The 12,818-nt window shown below is 38.7% G+C and overlaps 2 protein-coding genes across 2 annotated transcripts in view; both read left to right on the forward strand.

Moving 5' to 3' along the window:
• The window catches only part of LOC129795284 (toll-like receptor Tollo), a 650,843-nt gene that overhangs the window by 479,093 nt on the left and 158,932 nt on the right, over positions 1 to 12,818 (forward strand). The window lies entirely within an intron of this gene.
• Positions 3 to 12,365, forward strand: LOC129795278 (chromodomain-helicase-DNA-binding protein Mi-2 homolog). Its single transcript, XM_055836364.1, has 6 exons — positions 3 to 277; positions 726 to 814; positions 1,627 to 3,143; positions 5,778 to 9,865; positions 11,451 to 11,587; positions 11,738 to 12,365. The coding sequence occupies exons 1-6, from the start codon at positions 244 to 246 to the stop codon at positions 11,738 to 11,740; spliced, it is 5,868 nt and encodes a 1,955-aa protein (XP_055692339.1). The 5' UTR covers positions 3 to 243; the 3' UTR covers positions 11,741 to 12,365.

Genomic DNA, 12,818 nt, shown 5'->3' on the forward strand with positions numbered 1-12,818 from the left:
ATAGAGTAGCTTAGTATTGGTTTTGTTTCACCACATAGCGAAAACGCGTGCTCTCCGGATAAATAGAGTGGAATTTGTGTGTGAAAAAGTGCAAAAGGGCCCCCAGAAACTACTTAATTCCCTTCATTGGTGCCCCATTGTGGTGCGCAACGTGAAGGTTTGGGCTGAATCGCGTTAATTTGGTGGGAAAAAGTGACGTGAGTTGCCGCTGCGTCCGGACACCTTGTTTTCGCCATTGTTCCAATGGCGTCCGACGATGAGATCGAGTCTTTCACCGGTAATGCACTTTTTTCATCAACATTTTCCCCATAATTTCCCGCATCTCATCACCTTCGCGACAATACATCTCTTTCCGGGAAAGTTTCAAGAATTCCGGGGCTCCGCATGGGGGCTCCACGGCTTCGTGTACCTGTGTGTGTGTGGGTGAAAAGAATGAGTGAGAGAGAGGAAAAAATGCAACCCGGGCGCGGGGAAGGTGGGGGGAGGTGTGCTGATGGGAAAAGAGGCGAAAAGGGGGACGCAAAAAAAGTGAACAAAAAACTCCGCGAACGGTAATTGAGCGCCGCAAGAGAGTTGAAAAAGCAGAAGAAGAAAAGAAAAAAGAGCCCGCAAAGACAAAGCGGAAGAGTGTGGAAAGGAAAAATTGAAGAATAGCTTCCCAAACAACTGTGTTACCTGCCTTTTTGGTTAGATTTTCACTTAAACTTCTTTGGTTTCCTTTGCAGCTGAAGACACGGAGCGGCAGGAGGTTGAAGGTGGTGGTGCTGGAGAAGCTTCCGGTGAATCTGATGAACCTCTGGAGAAAGTGAGGAATGTAAGTTTCGCACAGAGGAAGGAACAAACATCATCCTGGATAAACAGGCAGAAATATCAGAAAAAACAAACAATCTTTTAACATAGGAGTATGGTTCATAATCTTGGTCCTGCCGAAGTGATTACTAACAACTAAACCCTCTTAATTCCAGGGTTGGAAAATATACTATACTAAGACACTAAAAAATATTAAGCCAAAGAGAAGCAAATTTGGTATCCATGGTGTTAGACATTCGTCAATTAAACTGTATAACTACTTCATGAGTAAAAATCCAAATATCAATGAAGATAATTTCTATAGCATGCTCAGGACCTTTGCAATGAAAGAAACCTTTGTAGAATAACTTGTGAATTTTCCCTCTCGCGTCTAGATTTTTTTCTCTGCTATGCTCGCATTTGTCAACCTTTGTTATCTTCTGTTCATATTTTGTATTATATTCAGTGTATAGTCTCACATTTTGTAATTTTATTGGGGCATTAATAAATTTATTATTATTATATTATTAAAAAAGTCGAGTTAGTATAGTATATTTTAAACGCCGTTTTTGATAGCTTTTGATGTCCTTAACCTTCCCTCAAAAGGACAAATTCGAATATTTGTTTCCTACAAAGTTACAGCGAAAAATGTAAAAAGAACTACATAAGAACTTCTAAGGCATTTTCTGTAATTCCTTAACGTTTTAAAGTTTTTGACGTTTCATTGTCATTTTTAACGTTTTTTTTTAAAGTTAAATTTGACGTTTGGAAAGCATTTAAACCCCCCTTCATCAGGTCAAAAAAAATACAGTATTAAAATAAAATTTTTTCCTTAAGGACGATGACGATGACTACGAACCGGAAGATGGGCGGAAGAAGAAGAAAGGGAAGAAGCGAAAGCTGAAGAATGAGCGGGGGAAGAAGAAGAAGAAAAAGAAGAAGAACGAGAGTGCTGAGGAGAGTGATTATCAGCACGAAGAAGCCGCTGCGGGGGATTCGGACTACTCAACGCCAAAGCGTGGACGGAAGAAGCGTGAGAGTGAGAAACGTCAGCGGGATCCACCATCGAATTCCGGGGCTTCCGGGTCAGGTGGGGGCATGCCAACGGTGGAGGAGGTGTGTGAGAATTTTGACATAACGGACATCCCGATTGAGTACACGGAGGAGGACTTCCAGAATCTCATCACGTACAAGATGTTCCAGATGCATGTAAGGCCCATTCTGCAAAAGGAGAACCCCCGGGTGCCCATGTCGAAGCTCATGATGCTCGTTGGGGCGAAATGGCGGGAATTCTGTGAGCTCAATCCGAATTTGCGTGATGCCGAGGAGCCCAGGGAGGAAGAGGTCTCATCGCCGCCGTCGCCTGAGTACCAGCCGAAGCCGAGTAGGAGTCGTGGGAAGGCTGAGAAATCCGAGGAGTACGTTGGTGGTGGGGGTGGTGGTGATGAGGAGGAAGAAGAGGATGAGGAAGAGCAAAAATCGAAGAAAAAACGTGGCAGATCGGGTGCGAGTAAGAAAGGGAAGCGCTCATCGGGTAAAGTACCGACGTTGAAGATAAAATTCGGCAAGAGGCGTCATGGGAGTAGTGATGATGAGGCTGATGGAGCTTCGGGGGCATCTGAGCGGGATTCTGACGTTGAATTCGAGAAGATGCTGCAGAAATCCGAAGAGCAGAGCCCCAAACGCGTTGAGAAGGTCGATGAGGGTGCTGCCGAGGCTGCTCAGCCGGCTGTAAGGAAGAAGGCAAAAACAAAGATTGGGAATAAATCAAAGCGAAAGGCCAAGAAGACGACAAATCGCTTCCCAGATGGTGAGGAGGGTGAGCAGGAGCACCAAGATTACTGCGAAGTTTGTCAGCAAGGTGGGGAGATTATTCTCTGTGACACCTGCCCACGGGCCTACCATCTTGTTTGCCTCGATCCGGAACTGGAGGAGGCACCCGAGGGCAAGTGGTCGTGCCCCCATTGTGAGGCGGATGGGCCAGTGGAGCAGGATGAGGATGAACATCAGGAATTCTGTCGTGTTTGCAAGGATGGCGGTGAACTACTCTGCTGCGACTCCTGCCCATCGGCCTATCACACCTTCTGTCTCAATCCACCACTCTCGGATATCCCTGATGGGGATTGGAAGTGCCCGCGGTGCAGTTGCCCACCCCTCAATGGGAAGGTGGCGAAGATCCTCACGTGGCGCTGGACGGAGGAGGAGATGCCATCCATGGAGCCGAGTACATCGAAGAAATCCACGCAGGGCACGCGACGTCGTGAGTACTTTGTCAAATGGCACGACATGAGCTACTGGCACTGTGACTGGGTCACTGAACTTCAGCTCGACGTTTACCATCCACTCATGTTCAGGTAAGTGCTACCTATACCTAAAACTACTATCTTAAATAATATATTCTTTTCTTTCTCTTTCTCTTTTAACTGTTATTCGGTTCTTTTTATTTTTCTTGAGAGTTTTTGAAGCGTTTTCCTGTGAGAAAATCTTCAATTTTCTTGATATTTGATTTTTTATTGAAAAAAAAAAATAGAAAATAGATTGAAATTGATTAATTTGAAAATTCAGGGAAAAAATTAATCCGAAATTGTTCCTAAGAGCGCTTTAGAAATATTCATTAAAAATTCTAATTGGAAAATGAAGGAACAATGAGAAAGATGTAGAGAATATTAAGACTTCTCCAAATGAATAGTTTCAGGACAATTCTAAAATAGTTCTCTACAGGATAAAATAGAATAATAGTTTATTGTATCCAAAAGATTTTACTTTTATTAATTTTCAATATTTTCTGTACCTAACTTAATTTTTTTTATTTTATTTATTTGATTTCAAAGTTCTTTTAAAGCTGTATGTGTTCAAATTAAAATTCTTCTAAAGGAATTTTCTTTTAATTCAAAATGACTTTTTCTTTTCTTAAAATTTGATTTTCTTTGCAATATTTTCCACGGAGGAATCATACTATTCTTTACTTTCTTTATCAATTTCCTATTTAAAAATTAATTTATAAAAAAAAACATTATCAGAAGTTTTCTTTCTCTTTCTTTTTATGGAAAATTCGTACAAAAATATCTTTTAATATTCTGCAAGAGTTTTTTTTATAAGGAAAACAAAATGTAAAAAATATCAGACTTTTCTCTACTTCCATGGGAAAATCTTATGAAATGTCTTTCAATATTCACCTGGAATTATTTGAAATTACATTTGAAATGTAAAAAGAGAAAATTAAATTATAAAATAATCACACGAACAGCCATTTACTTCTCAATAAATTTAATTCGTTAATTTTGTTTTTATTTCAATTTCAATTGATTAAAGAAACTTGAATCTTCCCACAGAGCAAAATGATTCTTCACTAAATTCTCATTGCAAAATTCAGATTTTTAATTTTTTTCCACGGAAGATTCGTGGAAAAAACCTTTTTAACAATTTTCTGTTTTTGTTTTTGTTTGTTTATTTTGTTTATTCACATTTTGAATTTTTTCTCATGGAGAAATGTTAAAAAATGTCTTTCGTTTCTCCACAATTTTTTTTTACACTGAATTGTTTATTTTTTTTAATTTCTTCTTTGGGAAATTCATCGGAAAAGTCCTTTATTTCTCCACAATTTTTTTTTTTACATACAAAATTTTATTTTCAAAGATTTCCTTAGACAATTCATATGGAATTTCTTTCTTTTCTCCAACAATATTTAGGGGAACGTGGCCCAATTGCGACCCCCTAAATTCTCTTTCAGAAGGACTGAAAAAAGTCATATTAAAATGAATTAAATCTTTCCAAGTTTGGTACCATTGGAAAGGTCATTTAATAGGCTAACTTTGTTCTATAGATGCAAACATTCTATCTCTTACCTGTTCTGAGTAATAATGGAATTAAAAAAAGTTGCTAAAATTGCACTTTTTCACCACGGTGTTCTAATTGCGACCCCCCGAGTGTTCTAATTGCGACCCCCTTTTTTTGCCGTAATTTGTGGGTTTTTCACTAGTAGATCACTTTTATCACTACTATAAATAGGGAAACTGCCATGAATTACCCGGAAAAGCCGGAAAATCACGAATTTATTTTCATTCTTCCCCACATTTGTTTTGACATTTCGCCCTTGAGGTGACTACACACACTTTCACACACACCGACAATTGCGCACTCACTGACGTAATTCCCAGAAAATCCACGAAAATTCTTCTGAGGAATGCGTAAATTACACTAACTGCACTCCCCTTTGGCTGTAGGAACATTTTCACTGCGAAAAAACTTTCAAGAAACGTGAAAAAATATTGATTTTCCCGAAATCAAAACACAGCGCGGTCTGTGTGAGAGAGACACTTCCACACCACTACACGCATGCGCGACTGCTTTACCGTGGTGAATGGTGGAAATAGACGGTCCGAATTGAAACATTTTGGGGGTCGCAATTAGACCATTCTGCATGTATTACATTTTCACTTAATTACTTAAAATACCTAAAATCTTTCAAAAAATTGTAAATCAAGTAATAAACTAGACCCTCTAAGCTACAGAAACGCGGCATAATATGAGACATAATAGTGGGAAAAAAACTCATATCAACTTAGTTTCTAAAATCAGAAAATGTCGGCCAAGTGCTGAAAATGAATTTTGATTTTTTATTAGTCCTGTTGTGTACCAAATTAATTTATTTTAGGCGCTAACATTACCTTACTATAATATCTTCATAATGTAGTGAAACTAATTTTATAATATTTCGTCATTTACGAGAAAAAGGGGCGGTCGCAATTGGGCGGCGGTCCGATTTGGGCCACGTTCCCCTACATTTATTCTTTTTTTTAATTTGTTTAATTATAAAATACATAATTTTCCTCTGGAAAAATCATAGGAAAAGTCCTTCATTTCTCCACCAATTTTTTCCCAATGATTTTTAAATTATACTTTAAAAATTAAAATCATTTTTTTTTCTTTTCAAATCTTTCTTAATTAAAAGTAATAATAAAAATAAAAAAATAATAAATTGTTTTTAGGTACTACACACGTAAGTACGACATGGAGGAACCTCCGAAATTGGAGGAGATGCTCGATGAATCGGATAATAGGTACAAGAGGATTATGAAGCACAAAGGTGGGAAGGATAATGATGAGGAGATGAATCTTGAGGAGAAGTACTACAAGTATGGCGTTAAGCCTGAGTGGTTGATTATACATCGTGTTATCAATCATCGGACAATGCGCGACGGGAGGACGCTGTATTTGGTGAAATGGCGCGATTTGGCGTACGATCAGGCAACGTGGGAGGAGGAATCTGATGATATTCCGGGGCTGAAGTTGGCCATTGAGTACTACATGGATCTACGGATGGCATGTACGCAGGATACGACGGTGAAGAAGAAGGGGAAGAAGGGCAGGAAGAGTCGTACGAAGGAGCTGGAGGATGAGGATAAATTCATCCCACGTCGCTACACACCGCCCCCGGAGAAGCCAATAACGGACCTGAAGAAGAAGTATGATGTTCAGCCGTCATTTATCAATGATACGGGGATGCAGTTGCATTCGTATCAGCTTGAAGGGTTGAATTGGTTGCGCTACAGCTGGGGTCAGGGGATTGATACGATTCTTGCGGATGAAATGGGTTTGGGGAAAACCATTCAGACGGCATCGTTTCTGTATTCGCTGTACAAGGAAGGTCACTGCAAAGGGCCCTTCCTCGTGGCTGTCCCACTGTCGACTATCATCAATTGGGAGCGTGAATTTGAATTGTGGGCTCCGGACTTTTACTGCATCACCTATGTGGGTGATAAGGATAGTCGTGCTGTTATACGGGAAAATGAATTGAGTTTTGAGGAGAATGCCGTTCGTTCGGGGCGTCCGTCTAAGTTCAAGGCGGCCAGTATGAAGTTTAATGTTCTCCTAACGAGTTATGAGCTAATTTCCATTGATGCTGCATGCCTGGGGAGTATTGATTGGGCTGTTCTTGTTGTCGACGAGGCGCACAGGTTGAAGAGTAATCAGAGTAAATTCTTCCGCATCTTGGCAAATTACAACATTGCCTACAAGCTCCTGCTAACGGGTACACCACTACAGAATAATCTGGAGGAGTTGTTTCATCTGCTGAATTTCCTTTCAAAGGATAAATTTAATGATTTGGCGGCATTTCAAAGTGAATTTGCGGATGTTTCCAAGGAGGAACAAGTGAAGCGTTTGCACGAAATGCTCGGACCGCATATGCTGCGTCGCCTCAAGGCGGATGTATTGAAGAATATGCCGTCAAAATCGGAGTTCATCGTACGTGTGGAGTTGTCGCCGTTGCAGAAGAAGTACTACAAGTATATTTTGACCCGAAACTACGAAGCGTTGAATTCAAAGAGTGGTGGTGGCGCGTGTTCCCTGCTGAATGTAATGATGGATCTCAAAAAATGCTGCAATCATCCGTATCTCTTCCCATCAGCAGCTGAGGAGGCACCCTTAGGCCCAGGAGGTGGTTACGAGCTTATGAGTCTCATGAAGGCAGCTGGAAAGTTGGTTTTGTTGTCAAAAATGCTGAAACTCCTCAAGGAGCAAGGACATCGTGTTCTGATCTTCTCACAAATGACAAAAATGCTCGATATCCTGGAGGATTTCCTCGAAGGTGAGGGTTACAAGTATGAGAGGATTGATGGGTCAATTACAGGAGGTCTCCGACAGGAAGCAATTGATCGTTTCAATGCCCCAGGAGCGGCTCAATTTGTCTTCCTCCTGTCAACACGTGCTGGTGGTTTAGGCATTAATCTCGCCACAGCAGACACCGTGATCATCTACGATTCCGATTGGAATCCCCACAATGACATTCAAGCCTTCTCTCGTGCTCATCGTATTGGCCAGGCTAACAAGGTCATGATTTATCGCTTTGTAACACGTAATTCCGTTGAGGAGCGTGTTACGCAGGTGGCAAAGCGTAAAATGATGCTTACGCATCTTGTTGTACGTCCCGGAATGGGTGGAAAAGGAGCCAACTTCACGAAACAAGAACTAGATGATATCCTTCGTTTTGGCACGGAGGAACTCTTCAAGGAGGACGAAGGAAAGGAAGAAGAGGCCATTCACTATGATGACAAAGCCGTTGCCGAACTCCTTGATCGCTCAAATAAAGGCATTGAAGAGAAGGAAAGTTGGGCCAATGAGTACCTTTCATCCTTCAAGGTAGCCTCATATGCGACAAAGGAGGAGAATGAGGAGGAAGTTGATACGGAGATTATTAAACAAGAAGCCGAGAACTCTGATCCAGCTTATTGGGTTAAACTCCTTCGGCATCACTATGAGCAACATCAGGAAGATCTCGGACGTACCCTTGGTAAAGGGAAACGTGTTCGTAAACAAGTTAACTACACAGATGGTGGAGTTGTTGCCACGGAATCACGTGAAGACTCCAATTGGCAGGAGAATGTTTCAGATTACAATTCAGACTTCTCCGCGGGATCAGACGAAGACAAGGAGGATGATGATTTTGATGAGAAGAATGAGAATGCTGACCTAAGTCGACGCAGTAAGAGACGCCTTGAGCGCAAGGAGGACAGAGATCGTCCATTACCACCACTCCTGGCACGTGTTGGGGGGAATATTGAAGTTTTGGGCTTCAATGCGCGGCAGAGGAAGAGCTTCCTCAATGCAATTATGCGCTACGGGATGCCACCGCAGGATGCATTCAATTCCCAATGGCTCGTACGGGATTTGCGTGGGAAGAGTGAGAGGAATTTCAAGGCGTACGTTTCGCTCTTTATGCGGCATCTCTGTGAACCGGGCACAGATAATGCGGACACCTTTGCAGATGGTGTACCGCGTGAAGGTTTGAGCCGTCAGCATGTTCTCACGCGTATTGGTGTGATGAGTTTGATAAGGAAGAAGGTGCAGGAGTTTGAGCATATTAACGGCTACTATAGTATGCCGGAATTGATAAGGAAACCCTGTGAACCCGTCAAGCCGATCGTGATCAATGATGGTGAAAAGAGCGCAACGACAAGTACAAGCGCAACACCTGCTACATCGGCTGCTGCTAGTCCCATCCCCGTGGACAAAGAGACTGACAAGGACGGCGCAGAGAAGCCAGCAACGCAAGCCGGTGGTGGCAGCGCTGAAGATGAGAAGAAGGAAAATGACGTGAAGGATGCACCGAAGGAAGAAAAGTTGGAGGAAGGTGAAAAGCAGCCTTCAGGTGGGGAAAAGAAGGAAGACACAACGGAGGAAGCAGATGGTGCAAAAGACACCGGGAAGGAGGTTAAAACGGAAGAAGTAAAGCAGGAAGCAACTGCCGAAGGAGCAACAGAAGACGCTGAAAAGGCAGCCGATGCCGAGGTAAAGGTCGCAGAGGCAAAACCAGAGAAAGCAGTAACCCCCAAGAAGGAAGAAGATGACGATGTAGTTGTCGTGAAGGATGACTACGAAACGGAGGGGAAGAAGGAGAAGACCGAAACGAAGATTGATGAGAATCTCGAGGTGCATAAACGCAATTTTATGTTTAACATCGCTGACGGTGGTTTCACGGAGCTTCACACGTTGTGGCTGAATGAGGAGAAGGCCGCCGTTCCGGGGCGTGAATATGAGATTTGGCATCGTCGTCATGACTACTGGCTCCTGGCTGGGATCGTGACGCACGGCTATGGGCGATGGCAGGACATACAGAATGACATTCGTTTTGCCATTATCAATGAACCCTTCAAAATGGACGTTGGCAAGGGGAATTTCTTGGAGATTAAAAATAAATTCCTCGCGCGTCGCTTCAAGCTTCTCGAACAGGCTCTCGTGATTGAGGAACAATTGCGCAGGGCGGCCTATCTTAATCTCACGCAGGATCCCAATCATCCGGCAATGTCGCTCAATGCGCGCTTTGCGGAGGTTGAGTGCCTGGCGGAGAGTCATCAGCACCTCAGTAAGGAGTCTCTGGCAGGGAATAAGCCGGCCAATGCGGTGCTACATAAGGTGCTCAATCAGCTCGAGGAGCTTCTATCGGACATGAAGAGTGATGTTTCGCGGCTTCCGGCAACATTGGCGCGTATACCGCCCGTGGCACAGCGCCTTCAGATGTCTGAGAGATCCATTTTGTCCCGATTGGCAGCCACAGCTGGGAATGTACCCAATGCAGGTAAGAGAAATAGATAAAATAAAGAGAAATTTTTGTGGTTTAACGTTTTTGGATAATTTGTTGGTAAAAAAAAGTCCTAAACTGTCGATAAAAAGCTCAAAAAATTATCGATAAATAAATATTTGTGAATATTTAGCTTTTTATCTAGAGGAAAATTGTTCTTAAGTCTACAGTCAAATTTTTGTGTCGATAAAAAGTTTAAATTCATAAAAAACAAATCGAATTGAATTAGATGAAATTGTTAAGTTTTTCATTGTTAAGAACTTCAAGATTTAAGAAGATTCTCGTTCAATTTGTTATGTCGATAAGAAATACAAGATCTTGTCGATAAAAAGCTTAAAAATTTATCGATAAATAAATATTTGTGAATATTCAGCTCTTTATCTAAAGGAAATTTTTACTTAGGATCACATTCAATTTTTTTATCGATAAAAAGCTCAAAAAAATATCGATAAAATCATTTTTGTGGATGAAGATATTCAGATTCTCATCGTTAATAAAAAGCTCGAAGTTTTGCTTAGTTTTGTGTCGATAAAAAGCTCATTTGTCGACAAAGAAAGCTAAAAAATGTGTCGATAAAAAGTTCAAATTCATCAATAAAAATCATGAAATGAAATCATCAGATGAAATTTTTAAGCTATTCATTCTTATGAACCACAACATTTAAGAACATTCTCTCTGAATTTCTAAGGTATGTTAGTTCAAAAATTTGTCGATAAAACGGTAAAAAAAATGGTCTATAAAAAAGCTTAAAAAGTTCAACTTTTTATCGTTTAAATTCTTTGTGTTTTCTTCTTATAATCTAGATCAAATTTTTCTTGATGAAAATCTCAAAACTTTGTTAGGTTTACATTCAAATTTTTGTATCGATAATAAAATTTAAAACTTGTCGATAGAAAGCTTAAAATTTTATCAAAATAAATAAAATTTTTCTTTTTGAAAATATTCAGCTTTTTTCTGTTTTAATTAATAATAATAAAGCGTTCAGATTTTCATGGAAAAAAGTCCGATTATTTAAAATAAAAATATTTTGAGTCTTATCGATAAATATTTGAGATTTTTATTATGATTAAAAAATTGAAATCTTATCGTAAATAAGGTCACTTTGTGATTTTTATCGTAAAGCTGAGATTTCTCTTGATTTTGACTTTACTTCTCTAACGTTTTTTTTTTTAATATGACGTGCGTTTTGACAATTCATGCTCTTTTTCCTAAGTTTGACATTTATCTTCTAACGTTAAGCATTTCTTTTAATTAAATTTTATTTTCTAATGCCTGATATTTAATTTTTTCAGACTTTGACATAGCTTTTAACGTTTGACGTTTCTTTCAATTTTATTATTTTTATTTTCTAACGATTGACAATTTTTATTAATCCGAAAATATTTTTTTAATGTTTTTTTTTAAACAAACTTTAGCTTAGAAAATAATTCTTTTGTACTCTAAAGAAAATGTCTGTAGAGAGGTAAAGAAAAAAAATGAAGTTTTGGGGTATTTAGACAACTTAAAATCATTCCCTGACTCCGTCCCTGTTGTCTTGAAATAAGTTTAGATTTTATTTTAAAAAAAATCTATTTTTTTCCAGCACAAAACATGCCACAATTCCCAACGGGATTCCAAGGAGCAGCCCTGTCGACATTCGGTAATCCGGGAAATTTTGGTAATTTCCGACCACAATTTTCCGTTCCTGGACAACCTGCTGCTGGATTCCCAACATCTCAGGTGAGTTAAAAGTTTTTTTTTTTTTAATTAAATTCGCCTTAAACTATATTTTTCAATAAAAAAACTAAAAATTTGGAAATAATCTAAAGTTTAATTAACAAGTAAAAGACACTAAAAGAAACATTTTTGTCTCTTTCTTTTTACTTTCAGTAAAAAAGAGAAAAAAATCTTAAATCTTCTCATCATTTTATTAAATGTGCGCGCTGTTTCTTTGTCAACAACAACATCAATGTAATCATTTTGCAGCATCAGCAGAAGCAGCATTAAACCACAATTTGCCGAATAGGAGGCAGATCAGCATAGTTTTTAGCAACAAACAAACAAACAGAAAATACTTCACACTTCTTATATTTAAATGAAAATGTCCTTTACACTACCTTTTTGTTTTTCCTTTGATGAGGGTTTTATATTTCTTCCTTCAACAATACATTAGATACAAAATTTTAAAGAAAAGATAATTTTTCTTGCTCTTTTAGATTTTTTCCTTTTTTAGTTTAAATAAAATGCGTTTTTTTCTGTAGATTTTTTTAGTTGATCCATTGATTAGATTTATTAAAAAGAAAAATCAATTTAATTAAATCGAGTTTTATTTTTTTTGTAAGAAGAAAAAATGGGTAAATTATTTTCTTTCGTTGATGCGTGGTTAATTTTATATTATTTAGGGATATTTCTTTTGCATCGTCTTTCAGTATTGTGAAACTCCTTTTATTTCATTGAATTTGTGTTTCATTTTTCCTGCAATTTGCAAAGAAAATAAATATGGAAAACATTTAAAAAATTTACCAACATTCCCCCCAAAAATAGTGAGTGAATAAAAAAAATGGAAATGAAAATGATTAAAGAATTGAATAAATATCCTCAAAAAAATTTGAATTGATTTTTTATTGTTGAAAAAATAAAAGCCGGAATTCTTGAAGATTTTCAAGGACCTTCTTTTGTTTCTGAAGATGAAGATTCGTTCATTTACAGTGATGGTCAAAAAAATTCCCGAAAGGAATATCTTTGAAGGGTTTGAAGGAATAAAGTTGCGCAAGCAGTGTTATATCATTTGATATTTGATATTTATTTACTAACTCTAGACATTTATACAGTTTTTACACATTTCTAACGTTGAATAAACTTTTAAAATTTCAGAATGGTTACTAATTTAATAAGATTTGATTTTCTTTTTTTTTTTTTTAATAAAATTTTTTAATCGGAAATAATTTTATTTGACCCAAACATTGTTCCT

The sequence above is a fragment of the Lutzomyia longipalpis genome, chromosome 4 (assembly GCF_024334085.1).
Source record: "Lutzomyia longipalpis isolate SR_M1_2022 chromosome 4, ASM2433408v1".
Classification (NCBI taxonomy): Eukaryota; Metazoa; Arthropoda; class Insecta; order Diptera; family Psychodidae; genus Lutzomyia; species Lutzomyia longipalpis.

What these genes read in the sequence shown, in the direction of transcription:
- LOC129795278 (XM_055836364.1), top strand. Translation starts at nt 244, where the DNA reads ATGGCGTCCGACGATGAGATCGAGTCTTTCACCG. An exon ending in TGAGATCGAGTCTTTCACCG is followed by an intron (nt 278 to 725) that starts GTAATGCACTTT and finishes TTTCCTTTGCAG; the next exon opens with CTGAAGACACGGAGCGGCAG. An exon ending in CTCTGGAGAAAGTGAGGAAT is followed by an intron (nt 815 to 1,626) that starts GTAAGTTTCGCA and finishes TTTTTCCTTAAG; the next exon opens with GACGATGACGATGACTACGA.